Source organism: Gallus gallus, chromosome 14 (genome assembly GCF_016699485.2).
Source record: "Gallus gallus isolate bGalGal1 chromosome 14, bGalGal1.mat.broiler.GRCg7b, whole genome shotgun sequence".
In the NCBI taxonomy this organism is placed as follows: domain Eukaryota; kingdom Metazoa; phylum Chordata; class Aves; order Galliformes; family Phasianidae; genus Gallus; species Gallus gallus.
In genome coordinates, this window is record NC_052545.1 from 244,080 (window position 1) to 259,935 (window position 15,856).

General features: G+C 41.1%; 1 protein-coding gene across 1 annotated transcript in view; it reads left to right on the forward strand.

Moving 5' to 3' along the window:
- The first annotated feature begins 2,696 nt into the window (after positions 1–2,696).
- Positions 2,697–15,856, forward strand: part of LOC124417203 — an 86,606-nt gene continuing 73,446 nt past the window's right edge. Inside the window, exons 1-3 of the mRNA XM_046900937.1 lie at positions 2,697–4,137; positions 4,168–5,960; positions 6,316–6,494. Of these exons, the coding sequence (XP_046756893.1) occupies positions 2,712–4,137; positions 4,168–4,436 (1,695 nt within the window). The 5' untranslated portion in view covers positions 2,697–2,711 and the 3' untranslated portion in view covers positions 4,437–5,960; positions 6,316–6,494. The remainder of the gene's footprint in view (positions 4,138–4,167; positions 5,961–6,315; positions 6,495–15,856) is intronic.

The window sequence follows — 15,856 nt, forward strand, 5'->3', positions numbered from 1 at the left end:
AGAACAGCATAAAAAAGTAATTCAGGGAGAAAAGCTGTTCATTCAGTAGTCATACTGTTTGAGCACAGTGGCCACTGGAATAGATTAAAGCAATTTACATAGGTACATAAAAGACTAGTATGAGATTCCATTTGGAAAGTGGTGCAATACACTACAGAGGAACTTTAGAATGAAAGAAAGGCTTTAGAAGCAATTCTGAAACATATAAAGCTCACTGACTATGTATAATGCTCACCTCAGAAGAGCCACCTAAGAAAACAAGGCAACTGCAAGTGGTATTGGAAAAAACATGTATATATATATTAAAGCAGTATACAAATGGAAAGCCTATTGAGTGCTCAGTTCAATACTTACAAAAGGACTCATGATCCAGAATTACTTTCAACCAGCAGAGCTATGTTTCATTGTCTCCCATTATTCTTGAAGTGAGTTTTTTAAATTTAAGAAACACTAGATGCTCCAAAAAAAAAAAAAAAAAAAAAAAAAAAAAAATCTTATTCAAGTAGTGAATTCAGATATTATTCAGATTTTGAGTTTGAATCATTTCAATTTGGGATTATCTGTGCGCTGAAGTAATGCATCTATTTCAAGAAAACACGAGAGAGAAGTTCATAATGTTCACCTAGAACCACACTGATGTGGTTCTATCTCTCCTATACCCAGTTTGGTCCTGGGTCCTATACCCAGTTTGCTTTAACACTGAGCAAAATTTGTCAAATTTTACTGGATGCAAATTGCTCAGGTGCAAACTGCTCATCTACACAAAGACCAAGGCAAGAGAAGACAGGTTGTAGATATTATGGTCTTTGTGGTAGCCACAGTAAACAGCAACATCTTTGCCATTTATATTTGAGTTAAACATTAGTCAATAACCAAGAACACACCATCAAGTAACTGAAAAAGATTCCTAGCAGTGCTCAGGACAAGAGGAGCATATGTGAATTACGGCTGGTCTGCATAAAAATAGAGAAAAACAAAACTAGTAGGATTCAGTCAGTCGGTTGTGTAAATTAAAATTGCCTTGAGAAAACTAGAATGACTTCCACATTAGGAGGCTGAATCTATAATTTAGCAAAGTTAATATTCATGTAATCCTGTCATCCTTTATAAAATGCTGAAATTAATATTGTTTGAGAAAATAAAATGTTAATCAATATCACACCTGTGAAAATTAGTACTACTCCCACAAGTAAGATTAGCCAAAGGCAGCACGTAAATCTTAATCAGGGAAGAAAAAAAGTAAGAGCTCTGGGGGGGAACCTGGAGTGGTTGCCTAGGAAACAACAACAACAAAAATCTATGAATACTGCATAACAAGCAGTCAAGGTTCACACAGGCAGTACAACTTTGCAAAAGGAAGATTCTGAGAATTTGAGTCTCTACTGAGAATTCCCACATAACAAACTTTTTGAAATACTACCTAATTACTAACAGGTGTGATTCAACAAGCAGCAAAAACTGCAGCACTCTAGATAAACTGAGCTAGTCATCACACCTTGCACGCAAATTTTGCATTTTTTATGAGTGGCTGATTTTATCACACCATCTTTCACATCCACCAGTAAATAAATACTGATGAGAGTCTCACATTGACATATTTATTCTAAGTATCAAATCTATGCACAGTACATGTAAGAAAATGTTGGGAGCCAGGTAGTAATGTTCCCCTGTTGTAACAGGTGGATGGGATGAGGTACTGACAAAACATGATCAAAACATGTAATTTATTCTTAAAAAAAAATAATAAAAAAATGCACATCTTAGTTTTCTGCAGAACAGTTAGGAACATAGCAGAAGTGACACATCATACTTTTTTAACTCAGATGTCCTTGGGTCTTGTTTTAATCAATGAATGGTTTTGCTTGTCAAAGGCAAATTGAAAGCTCATGAACAAAAATTGAACTTGCAAATTATCTAAGCAGCCTGTATATCTGCAGCATCCAAGAGTCAGCACTGAAGGATGAACTTAACAAATTACCCAAAGTAGCAGAAAGCATAGTGTTTCGGGTTTTTTTGTTTTTGTTTTTGTTTTGTTTTCCTCTTTAAGCTGTATACTAGATGGTATTTTAGAAATTTGATAAATTGAAATCATTATTGGCATATTTCCTATCCTCTCTGGCAGTTAAGTATTTGCGATCAAGGATATTAGTACCTGAAAAGAATCTTTATATTCTGTGTTGTAGTAGGCGTCTTGCGGGGGCACGGGATGTACGGGACAGGCCTCTCCCTAAACATAGAGAGATAGTGCTATCGTGCTGACCTTGTTGCAGAGAAAACAGGAGAAGAAGAAGGATGATAAAAGAATGTGGAAACGGCCAAATAAGGCACAATGTTATCTGGTGTGAACTAATCAGAGTGGGACATGACAGCACGGTTATCTAGGTAAAAATGTATATAAGCTGTGTTTAGTAGTGAATAAACGCCATTTGCCTCACTTACTCCTGGGGTCTGGGTGAGCATCTGGCCCCGACCTGGTAAAGGGTCGGTTTCGCCCAGCAGTAAGCCCTACATGTGGACAGAGGACGAACACCGGACGAGCGAACGGAGACTACATGCAACAAGTGGTGACCCCGACGTGATCTGTCTGCTGAGGGTGGCTGCCCGGCGTGCCCGTGACGCGGAGAAGAGCCTGTGAGGTGGCGGCAGGTCGCGCACGGAAGACGTATTGCGGTTAAGAGCCTGTGAGGTGGCGGCAGGTCGCATACGTAACAATGGACCAAGTCATTAAGGTACTTGTGCAGTTTTGTAAGGACTACTTTGGAAAATGTGCTCCTTCCCGGAAGGAGATCGCGGCAGTTTTGTCGCTGTTAAATGAGCTGGGGGAGCTGGACTCTCCCCGCTACGTTTTGGATTCGAGTAGGTGGGACTTGCTCACCTCGGTGCTATGCCAGCGCGCCATGGCCAGTCAGAAGGCTACGGAACTTAAAACGTGGGGACTGATATTAGGAGCCCTTAAAGCGGCCAGAGTTGAGGGAAAGGTATTGGTGGAGGCTCGATACCTTTTGGGTCTCAGCGGAGGAGGTGAGACACAGGACCCGGTCGGGTCCGATGGGGGTTCGGGAGCAGTTTCTTGCAGGGGCCGAGAGGAGACGGAGCCGCCAATGACCGTTGGCGGGATGGCGCCGGCTGAGCCGACCGCGCTCAGTTCAAAAGAAGACAAACAACAAGAGAGTGAAAGTTCGTTGTCTCGTCCCCCTCCCCCGTATCCACACCCCTCAGGCGGAACGTTGTATCCTTTATCAGAATTACGTCAGTATTACCTGACTCAAGGGGGCGGAGGAAGCTGTGATCTACACGGGCAGGATCAACTTAGTGCCCACATGGGGAGGGACCAGACAAAAGGTCCGTCCAATGCGGACAGGGGGCATAGCCTACCGTCTCTGGTCACTCCCAGGGGCGGTAGTGCGAGTGATAGTGTAGAAGAGAAAGAAGGGACTGGCTTTGAGTGCAGGGGGAAGGATCAAATGACGGACTGGAATGGGATTAGATCGGAGGCTTTGGGAAAGGGTATAGTTCCAGAGGCATTCCGGGTGATTGTGAGTGATCGTGGTCCCGAATGGGTGCCGCCTGACCCCGGGGGTGTTACGCGCCTGGTGGAATTTATGGATAAAAGAGGCCTGAAATCGCCTCTGACATTAAATGCACTACAAACTTTGGCTGCACTGGGGCCTCTCTTCCCCCGTGACATCACAAACTTAATGCGTATGGTGCTCAGGCTGGTTCAATATACGTTATGGGAGACGGACTGGGTGGCCGAGTTGGGGGGCCGTGCCGGGGCGACAGGGGTCGGCCCGGGCTGCTCCCTGCATGGGACCGGAATACAGCGGCTTTCAGGGAAGGCCGTGGGAGTGGCTTCGCCCCAGGGCCAGCTAGCGAGACTAAGGCCAGGGGAGCTAATAGCAGCCACAGATGCAGTGGTGGAAGCGTTTAATAAACTTGTGCATAAGGCCGAACCACCTACTCCGTGCACAGATATTACCCAGGGCCCGAATGAATCCTTTCAAAGCTTTACAGACAGGCTTTTAGCTGCTGCAGAGGGGTCTGATCTCCTGGTACCGGCCCAAGGGCCAGTGATCATTGACTGCTTGCAGCAGAAATCGCATGACAATGTTAAGGCATTGCTGCGAGCCGGCCGAAGTACGCTTAATACCTCGGGAGCCGGCCGAAGTACGCTTAATACCTCGGGAGAAGTTATTCAGTATGTCTTAGATAAGCTCAAGGTGGCTCATTTAACTAATGAAAGGCTAGTCACAGCTATTGTCGTAGCTGTTGGCCTGCGACAGCAAAGATCGCTGCAGCAGCAAGGGCTGTGTTTCCGATACGGCCAGTATGGCCATGTTAGAGCACAATGCCCCTGTGGGGGAGGCCAGTCAGGGCCTCCTGATCACAGGAAGGGCTTGCTAAAGGGTATCCGTGGTCGGGTATGCAGCAGTTAAATATCATGAATCTGGGAAATTCTGTGGGTACCATCGCGAAAAGTAATACCAGATATAAGTAGCATATCTGCAAAAACTGAGTCTAGGTGCGAGTTTTCTACAGAAATTCTTCGTTGGCAGACCGAAGCCAACTCCAGAACAACTGAGGGACAGACGATGGGATCAAGAACCACTCGTCAAGAGGAGCACTACACCTGCAACGCTGACACTTCCGATGTTGCCGATGTTTATGGTGTCCATGGCGATTACAGAGTGTCACAAACAACTACAATGGACACAAGAACATATGCAGAAAATTAAAGAAGAGCGTGATCCCTTTGGAAGCTGGCTGGACGGACTGTTTGGGGGAACGGGTTCATGGTTAAAGCAATTGCTTAAAGCTCTCGCAGTAGGATTTGCAATCTTTGTGTGTATTCTAATCTGTCTTCCATGCTTTGTAGGATGCTTGCAGAACTGCCTTCAACGAATGATGGACAAGACTTTTGACTATCACATTGAGTATCATAGATTGCGTGAAAAATTATAGAGGGTTTAGGTTGTTGCGTTCGTGCTGTAACGGGGCAAGGCTTGGCCGAGCACGGAAAAGAATTCCCTGTTGCTCTGATGATTGCTTAAGAACTGTAGTAGAAAATAGTAGGAATAGTGTGCTGAAATATATTTAGGATTAGGCGTTTTGCGCTGCTTCGCGATGTACGGGTTAGGTGTGTGTGTAAGTAGTATTTAGCTTAGGGAGGGGGAGATGTTGTAGTAGGCGTCTTGCGGGGGCACGGGATGTACGGGACAGGCCTCTCCCTAAACATAGAGAGATAGTGCTATCGTGCTGACCTTGTTGCAGAGAAAACAGGAGAAGAAGAAGGATGATAAAAGAATGTGGAAACGGCCAAATAAGGCACAATGTTATCTGGTGTGAACTAATCAGAGTGGGACATGACAGCACGGTTATCTAGGTAAAAATGTATATAAGCTGTGTTTAGTAGTGAATAAACGCCATTTGCCTCACTTACTCCTGGGGTCTGGGTGAGCATCTGGCCCCGACCTGGTAAAGGGTCGGTTTCGCCCAGCAGTAAGCCCTACATGTGGACAGAGGACGAACACCGGACGAGCGAACGGAGACTACATGCAACAATTCTGACACTGTAATCAATAAACACTTACTTGTGTAACATTACAGCTGCAGTGAGTGGTCTCTAAACAGCAGGCATGCCTTATCTTGGCTCTGCAGGAGGAAAGGCCATTACGATAAGGCACAATCAGCCACACCAGCCTCCCTCGCATGTTTTCTGTCATCCTCCTGAGTTTCACCTCCTCTTAGAATACCTGTCAACCCATTGAAATGGGCATTCAGCAAAACTGAGATATGAACAAAGCAGCAGTCAGAAATGTACCACCAATTCTATATCTAGATCGAAAACACAAGGCTACAATTTTCAGAGCTCCCACCAGCAGCTGCGCTGGATGAGCCCTGAGGCCGTGCTGCCCAGACACAGGTGTCATTTGGCTGTGTGAAGCTAGGAGCGCTCACAGGTGGGTGAGCTCCTTCCAGCCCATGCTCTGCAGGCATCCCAACCCTCCATCAGGTGTCTTAAGGAGGCTCATTACCATTCATGCACTGTCTTCCCCAGACAAAACCAAAGTTTTAGGCTTTGTTGATAAGGTTTCCTCTCTGCACAAAGCAGCTGCCTCCTTTGCAGCAGAGGAAGTCTCCTCAGGAAGGTCACCTCTGCTCCCAGCTGCCACGGGATCAGATTTTATGCAGAACTTTATCATCATCATTCTAAAACCTTTTTCATACTTTCCTCCTACGAGCTCCTTTTCTCTAACAAACGTCTCTAAATTAAAAATGTAGTGATTTTTTTTTTCTCCCTTCACGGTTTACCAGCTCCACGCCGCAGCAAATACCGCCATTTTCTGCACCTGACCGCCCCCGTGTGGCCGCTTTAAGAGCAAATGGCGCGCAAATAGGCGGGAAGCGCCGTTCCGGCAAGGGCGCGAGGCAGAGCGGGCGGGGACGGAAAAGGCAGGAGATGGTGGGCTGCTGTCTGAGCACCTCCAGCAAAGGTAATGAGAGCTGCTTCTGAGGCTCGCCTTCTCACAGATGTTGTGGCGGTACCGATGTTTCTCTCAGAATGGCCTGGTGTTGTCCTAGTGGTGCTTGATTTCCTGTCACAGGTGTTTCCAATGCAAGTGTTGGCTGTGCGTGGCTCAGTCACGTGGGGGTGTTGGTGGGGCTTTCTAGAACTGTCTGTCCTTCCAGAAGGTTCCTCAATACTGCCTTCATCGGGGTGGACACTCACCTCCTTCCACTGACTTGTGCTCTGCAGGACATTAATAGCAATATCGAACCAACAACAAGACAAAAAAAAACCCATGACTTTTCAGACCTCATACTTGTGTTACTGTGGGCTGCACCCTAGATGGGATATAAAGCTGTTTATGGACAAACATGTTAGGGGGCAGTGGACTGGTGCTCCTTGTTGTGTGGTATGCCCTTTGCTAGTGTGTGGCCACTGGCCAGGGCAGGCAGCTGCTGCTGGTAGTGTTTGGCTGTGGAAAATGGCACCAGAGTTTAATGCCTGTCTACTCAATGGGAAATGCCACCCGGCTCTTTACTGCTCAACCCTTTGTGTTGCTTCCATTGTGCTCGCCTTGCTTCTTTTGGTCTTCCTCTACAGGCTGAGGGAGGAAGGCGTGAGTTAACAGAGGAACAGATGCCAGAATTTAAATGTTTTTCGCAAGTATTCATTCAATGTACAGCACATGTCACTGAAGCAAGTAGGAAAAAAAGAAGTCACAAAAGGCCAAAATATGATAGCATTGCTTTATCTGAGACCTACTCTTAGAACATAATGATCAGACAAATGAAATCCTGTTGCTTTTAATGCAAGCACTAGTAAGGTAGGAAGTTTTGGATGAAATCTGCAGTTTTAAATGTCTTAGAGCAGCAAAGCTATTCTTTGTACGTAAGTCATGGAGAGCACACTGCTCTCACTGTTCATGTCATCAGCCCATTTGCAAAGGTTTTGTTTCATTTTACAAAACTCCATAGTAAAATAATTGAATTAACATAATTAGTTTTTAAGACAGACAGTCACTACTCATTTCTAAATATGTATTGCTGCTACTGGTGGGGACCCTCAACAGGCTTGGAAACCATGTAATGCTCTTGACTCTAAAAAACTGTGGTAGGAACCTTTGTTCTTTTGCTTTCTAGTCAGCACATGAAGACTGGATGCTTTTCTGCCTCTGAGTTCTCCCTTGGTTCTGTATTTCAGCAGTACTCACCCGTCAAATAGATCATAGAATCATAGAGTGGCCTGGGTTGAAAAGAACCACAATGATCATTTAGTTTCAACGCCCCTGCTATGTGCAGGGCCGCCAACCACCAGACCAGGCTGCCCAGAGCCACATCCAGCCTGGCCTTGAATGCATCCAGGGATGGAGCATCCACAACCTTCTTGGGCAACCTGTTCGGTGCGTCACCATCCTCTGAGTAAAAAACTTCCTCCTAAAAAAAGATAAAAAAAAAAAACCAAAGTTTGTAACTATGTATCTGATGTTTCCAGGCCCCACAAGGGACTCAGTTTCTAGCATGGAACAGAATTCAATTCAATCATCATTTTTAATACAACTTTAGATAATAGCTCTTCTTAATTCTTAAGCCTATTACATGTATGTGCTAGCAGACTGCCTATCGGCTGTGTTTTCATTTGTCAGTATAACACCCCATCATCCAAGTAAATACAACTGAACTCTACTTCTGATAGAATAGAGAATGTTGACTAGAGATGAAGGCCTTTTCTGGAATTACATATAAGAGTCCGTTAAGTTTACTGTCTTCTCAAATGAGCCCACAAATACTGTTGGTAAGGAGAAAGTCAGTAGTAAGGAAAAGCATTTATAAATATTATTTCCTAATCCTTCACACTAACTGCTAAATCCCATTGTCATTAAGGTCTTAAATAATAGAGTGTATTGTTACTCCTAAATTGTGATGTATTTTTATTCAAAGCTTACATCACTTTGCAATGTGTTACGGAAGATGTCATTCCTTTAAGAAATTCGGCTTTGTTGACAGCCTCTCATGCAAAGCCTGCTTTATTTACAATGTTACTGACATGAAAGTAGAAAAGGTTGCAAATAAACCATGTCTCTACCTTCTCAATCCTATTTGAGAAAAGTGCTATCTGATAATAGGAAATTATACAACTACTTAATCACATCATTTTTTTTTTTTTGCAAAGCCCTGTAAGCAATTTTCCGCACCACTGTCATTTTGTTGAATACTTGTTTCTTTATTGGAAATAAAATATATATCAGATATAGGCAGCTCTATGCTTGAGCTGTAAATTTCTACAGGGGAAAAAGGAACTTGGAGAGAAATTTAGGAGAAATACTTCTCAGAGAATTATGACCCTGACCTTCTTTCATTGTGAAGGCTTTTGGAGAACTACTGTCCTTGAAAAAAGGAACACAACTCCTCTGTTTGTGAAGTCAATAGAAAATAATCTCTGTTCACACCAAGAGAAAGCTACTTAATTTGTTCCCAAAACGTGTCAGGGAACAGAAATCTCCAGTGTATGCAGTAAAATAGGCTAAGAACGTCTTTCATAGCTTGTTATTTGTTGGTGATCTGCAGTGTAATTGCTATGGAACAAGAAGATGCCATGTGTTTCAGGTTCCTGGTGTCTGTTAATAGCACTGATTTGTTTTCTTTTTGTTGTTTCTTTAAAAAAGAAAAATAACGAAAGTAACACAACAAGGAGAAACACACAAGAACGCCTCACTGCTGTTTTGACTGATAGCTGCATACTCCAATCCAGTAAGGTAGCTATTGGCGGTTTAGTTAAGAAAATAGTGTGGTGAATGTGTAGGGAAGTCAGAAGGGAGAAAACACTCAAAAAACTAAAAAACAAAATCAAGAAAAATGAAATTGCACTTAGAAAAGATGCAGTGAGTACGGTGTTAGTCTCTGTTACTTTTAGATGTGGGAGGATCGTTCTTCCATTATGATTCAGAAAGCAGAGATAGTCACAGGCCATATTTGTCAGTGAGTATTGATGAGCTGTATTTGTACACACTGGTTGAAAATGATCAAAAACATTATAGCTGTGTTTCTTATGAAACACATAAGGTGTTTGCATTTATACACATTTATATAAACACATTTATAGGTGTTTGCATTCCTGACTTTCACAGAACTGCAAGGGCTTGGAGGAAAAGAGTCTATAACAGTTATATTTTTAAATACTTGGCAAACTTACACATCTTACTTGGGATTTCTTTAGTCTTATCTCGCTGTCCATTCCTTGGGAGTTCTGTTGTTGATCACCACACCAGTGTTAGTCAAAATGCAAAGAGCATCTTGTTGGGTGGCTGTGAAATGGCATTGCTGCAGTCTTTGTTTTCTATTAGTTCTACTGAGATATTGTTTCTCAGTGCAGTGGTATTAGGATTTGAATGGAAGAATCTTAACATTGCACTACTATGTCCCTGTGTTTTCCTTAGGCTATCTGCATGATGTCTCTCCCTCCTACATGAATTCTTAGCAGGGAAATGGTTTCACTGTTCCCTGCATCACTAACTTGCATTTTTCAGGAAAAATTTTTTTTACAGGTAGCTGGATATGCCTCTAACAGCTATGTGAGCTCAGTGTGAAGATAGGGAGAAACTCCTTCCACTCCAATCTCTCCGTTACCTACCTTATTTATATTGAATTTATTTTCTCCTTTGGATTGGAAGGGGACTGCCTGAATCTGCTAATTTGATGACAGATTCTGATGGCTGCAAACAGTGTGAATGAGATTTGACCAAGGAGCATATGTGTGAAAGGCAGTACAGTCTAGTATTCTATTCTTTAGGCAGCGTGCTTTACCATGCAATGAATTTCCAGTCAGTCACTCTTGGTAAGTGTTGCTGCAAGTGACCTAGAACTGTTTTTTGTTTGTTTCTGTTCCTTTTTATAATCAAGTTGTCAGAAATATTTGCTTTGATCAGTCATCTTTCTATTTTCTTATTCCTTTATCCCCAGGTACCAGCTTTTATCATTTCCCACAGCTTCATGCATACAAACACTATAAACAAGTAGTTAGGTATCTGAATCATCAGATATAGTTCCTCAGGGAGCCCTGCAGAAAAGAAGCAGATCCTGATTTTTGCTGCTGTTGCTGTGCTTATGTTAAGAATCCCATGACACTGATCTGGCACTCATTTGTAGGAAACAAATTCATAACCAGATGAAGAAGTCCAGGAAAATTTGAATATTTGTAATGGGTCTTATGTGCAAGCTAAACAAGAGATAGATATAGCAGAAACTCTATTGGGTTTTAAAGCAAAAGTGGGAAATAACTGCTGTCATTAACAACAACTAAATTTGCATATTTATTATATTATGCCAATTAAGAACAGGACTGTGAGCAAACAATGTTATAACTGACAAGGGATTTTTTTCTGGCTGCTGCCTTATATAGAATCTTACTGCTGTGGCACTTGCTGCTTAGATGCTTTTCGAATGCTGTATTTTCAGACAGCTTCTTCCAGGGAACCATTCTTGAAGACTTCCCTCCAGATTTGATGGCTCCTGTCATGAGAGAAATTACAGGTTTTGCATCATTTTGTACTCAGTGTACTTTGTATAAGAAAATATTATTCAAGGTGAGATAATGATGAAAGAAACATTTAATGAAACATCCTTAACATGTGTATAGACTATCCCTGTTACGATATACTGTTCGTAAAAATGGCCTTTCAAACTTGTGATGTGTTTATATTCCAGATGTTGTCAATTATTTTCATTGTCATTGGAAAATTATCTAGGAGCATATCAACAGCATATCAAGTCAGTATCAACTCAAAGTAAAGTTTTGTTTATATATATATAAATATATAAATAAACATATTTATATATAACAGTTCATCTGTCAAAAAAGCATGAAGTTAAATAAAGCACACTAAAAGCATACTAATGGAGTTAAAGCCAGATTTAACATCAATATCATATGGTCATTGGGATCTGGTGTCCCTTAAAGTATTAAACCTAATGCTGAGAGTTGTTCCCTGGAGCTTCTTGTATTAAGAAAGTGATAATAGCCTTTAAACTGACTGAACTCCTTGGCTTGTAATAATTTTGCAACAGCATTGACCTTACATTGCCCATGGCAATGGTATTGACTTAAAGAAATCATGTGGAGTCCAGGACAGAGGAAGAAAAGGTAATAAATATGAGATTTTCCCAACTTAAGCTGAAATTTACATGCAGCAAATAGAGCACAAGCTGCAGTGTTGTATTTGCTGCAGATTTCAAATATTCCTAGTTTTTCCATTTATACTGCTGGGAGAAGCCTTCCAAAGACCAAGGATGCTTTGGTTACCCACTCATAGTGAAGAAATTTTCAAAGGCCGACACTAATGTAACATCTCAGTCCACACTGTTAAACAGTGGTTTGCCACATCATCCATATCATGTGAGGAAAGTAAAGGCTTTCCAAGGCTCATGTTTTGATAGAAATACCAATCTATTCTTATTATCCTCTTATTGTACTTTACATATAATGGCCTAATAGCCACCTGTCTCAGAATTTGTTTAACCTATAATGCTGTTGCTGTCTTGCAAGAAGAGATCAGTTACTACCTCTTGCGTTAACTGATTGTTTTTGGTTCTTAATACCTTTAGTAGCTCCAAGACATACATGCATAATGTTGCCTTCACAGTCATCTTCAGGACCATCATCCTAGCCTGAGGCTCTTGAAAGCAATGCTATCATTTACAAGAGCTTAGTGTGTCTGTATTGCACTCTCCAGACAGACAGATTTTTAGTTAGTACTGAATATTACTGTATGAATTCTCCAAAACAAGTTCTCACTTGTAATTGAAAAAAAAAAAATCCAAATTAATGGAATTGTGAAGTATGTGATTTTCAAATAAAATGTAGGTCTTTCCCCTGATGTTTACTAGATTGTTTTAACTTGGAGAAATATAGTGTTTATCCTATGCAGAATTAAAAAAAGAAAAACAACCCTAAAAAAAAAAAAAGCAAACAACGAAAACCTTTTAGCATGTGAAACATCCAGCATTCAGTATGACTGATAAATGCCAGAAAACAAACACAGATCTTAGCAGACATAGACAAGCCTTTACAGTTGCAGAGAGAGATCCATGGAGTACTGTGCAGGTCTGACTTGCACTGACACTAGGAGGCTGTATTAGCAAATGTAAGTATTAATGTACATATGGACTACGTTTTTGCTTTGTGTTTGTTTTTCCTTCTGTAAGCTTAGTCATTAAGCTACTGTTGTCTTTTCATGTAGGTTATGGTAATTATGGATGTACTAATACAAAGGCTAGAGTAACTGAAAGGTTTGACTCTGTAGCAAGTGGTCCTCAGGTATTGAAATGACAAAAGATTATGTGATACTCAGTAGCAGGTCTCAAGGCTGCAACCTCTTCTGCTTTGGTTCAAAAGGGGGCACGCAGCACTGCAAGCTCTGCTCTTCCCACCTGCACTATGCTGAGCATTACTGACAGAGAAGGGAAGCCGCAGTTGGCAGAGACTGCACTTTTCTACAGCAAATTTGTATCAACAAGAATGCAAACATTTTCCAAAGAATGTTTGTTTGTTTGTTTTGTGCCTCTGGGCAAACACCCTACTGAGCAGAGCGCCATTTTCCTGTGGCTGATTACTTCTCCTTTGTATTCTATGCATAGAAAACCAAACAAATAAGTAACAAATGAACAATTCATCTCTCTCCCCCAAAAACAGCCAACCAACCAACCACCCTAAAACAACCATTAAAAAAAAAAAAAACTAAAAAAAAAAAAAAAGAAACTCCAGAGCTCCTTCATTTCTCTTTTTTGCATATGTATGTTTTGTCTAAGAAAAGGTCATTGGATAAGAAAGCCAGTCAGAATTTCTCAAGGAGTACTTAAGGTACGCCGTTCATGGAGTCTGATTCTAGTCATAGTGACTGCAAGTGTAGTGAGGGATAAGTGGCTCTGTGCAAAAACCTCGTCTTAAATCGTAAAAAGATCTGGCAGCCAAAAAATTTGTTTGTCTGCAAACATCTCCTAGGATGAGAAAATTCTGATGCAATTATATCTCTTTTTTTTAATGCTTGGATTCATGCCTTCTGAAAATGGAGAACTCTGGATATGCAAAAGCTGTGATCAGTAGATCAGACTGGTGTTCTCTTTGAACAAATTAGAATGACAAGTTTTAATGATATAAATAAAAATAATTTGCTGACAGTCACAGAATCATAGAATGGCCTGGGTTGAAAAGAACCACAATGTTCATCTTGTTTCAACCCCCATCTTGTGTGCAGGGTCGCCAACCACCAGACCAGGCTGCCCAGAGCCACATCCAGCCTGGCCTTGAATGCCTCCAGGGATGGGACATCCACAACCTCCTTGGGCAACCTGTTCAGTGCGTCACCACCCTCTGGGTGAAAAACTTCCTCCTAATATCTAACCTAAACCTCCCCATGGTAGTTTAAAACCATTCCTCCTTGTCCTATCACTATCCATCCTCATAAACAGCCGTTCCCCCTCCTGTTTATATGCTCCCTTCAAATACTGGAAGGCCACAATGAGGTCTCCCCAGAGCCTTCTCTTCTCCAAGCTAAACAAGCCCAGTTCCCTCAACTTTTCCTCATAGGAGAGGTGCTCCAGTCCCCTGATCACCTTAGTGGCCCTCCTCTGGACCTGCTCCAAGAGCACCACATCTTTCCTGTACTGGGAAGTAGATTCTTACAAAATATCCTTGTCTCCATTTGCTATAAAGGACTTAAAACTTTGTTATCAAGTGGAATGAAATTATCAGAGTAAAATTTCAGGTCTTTGTAGATCCTGGGACTTCTGATATTTTTTGTAATATTTTGTTCCCATTTGCCAACAGGGCTTACAGACCAGTAAGCAAAAGCCTGCAAAATAACACGGCTACCAATTTGGTAAGTCATTGCATTTTCTCTGACAAAGTGGAACAGTCAGTGGAAATATGATCAGTGGGTGCCAAAATAAGATTTTATTTTTCATAAATATTTTATGCTGGGTGTCAAGGCAACAGGATGTTAGGTGCATATGTCATCCTAAGTACGTGCTTTGAGCAGGATTTGGACAGATGACCTCCAGATGTCCCTTTCAAAATAGAGTTTTCTATGTTTTGAGGTTTGATGTATGAACGAAGTGTGTCTGGATGTATGAAACGCCATGCAGAAGTGCATTAGCATTTAATATTAGGCAATGTTCTGTTGCCTCTGGAATAGTTCTGATATGTTAATAAGTAAATATCAGAACTATGTTCACAGAGGTCCAAAAAGTACACATAGCAGCCACATTCTTAGGTATAATTTTGAACAGTTTTATTAGGTTATGCTGACTTTCATTTGCTTGTTAATTCATCCATTTCAGGAATCAGAGATCTGTTGTCATTTATCTTGGACAGGAATCTGTGTCCTAGAGCCTGAAATCCTAAGGATTTTTATTTTTTCTAATGAAATTCTGCAAACCAAAATAACTGGCAAACCTTTAACTTAACTTCAGACATGTATGCATATTAGTATTTCACTTAACAGTGAAGTGAAGAGCAGCATAGCTAGCCACCATGTGACAGTTGTCTAGTTGGTGTATGAGCATGAAATCATGTCAGAAAGCTAAGGTTACTTCTTTTTCTCCAGCACATCAATAACTAGAAGTATTACGTATACTTAGCGCTCTAATGTGATTAAGTCTCCACAGGATACCGGGATTTAATGTGTTGGATAGAAAGTTTAACATATGGTATTATGAAATCTTGAACTCTCTGTAAAAATAGTGCATGTATCTGATTTCTATTTAAAAAAAATGTATTGATTGAATTATAAAGTTGTCAGGAAAGAGATAATGCAGTGTGAAAGATTATGGAAGCATAATTAGTCTGGCGATCTAGCATATGTATGTAGAACATACCATTTATTACAGCGTGTCTGAAACAAGTTAATTTGACTTAATTTGTCTTTGTTTCATGTAATTGTTACAGCAAAGAAAGTAATCCAGTTTGATTTTATTGTCCAAACAGCCAAGAAAAGTTGTCATTATTTTGAAATTATAGTAGATCAAATCAGTGAGATAATATCTAAGCAGGACCTTGTTATTGTAGCATCATTTTTCCAGAATCCACAGTAGTCAAAGTTCCCAGAAACTTTTAATTTAGTTGTGATCATAATTAGTTTTCAAATCAGATTAGAATTGAAGTTCCAGATTAACTGCATCCTTAGATGACTTCTTTTTTTCCACATTTAGTTCAGATAACACTACATGCTAAGAGTTCTTCTATGTACAAGAGGGAAAGCTATTTGAAGGCCAGTGATTAGGTTCATCCTACTGGATGGTTGCCAAAATTACTTTTTCCTGAGTTCCTGCCCTATAATTCTTAGTCAACTTAGTAATA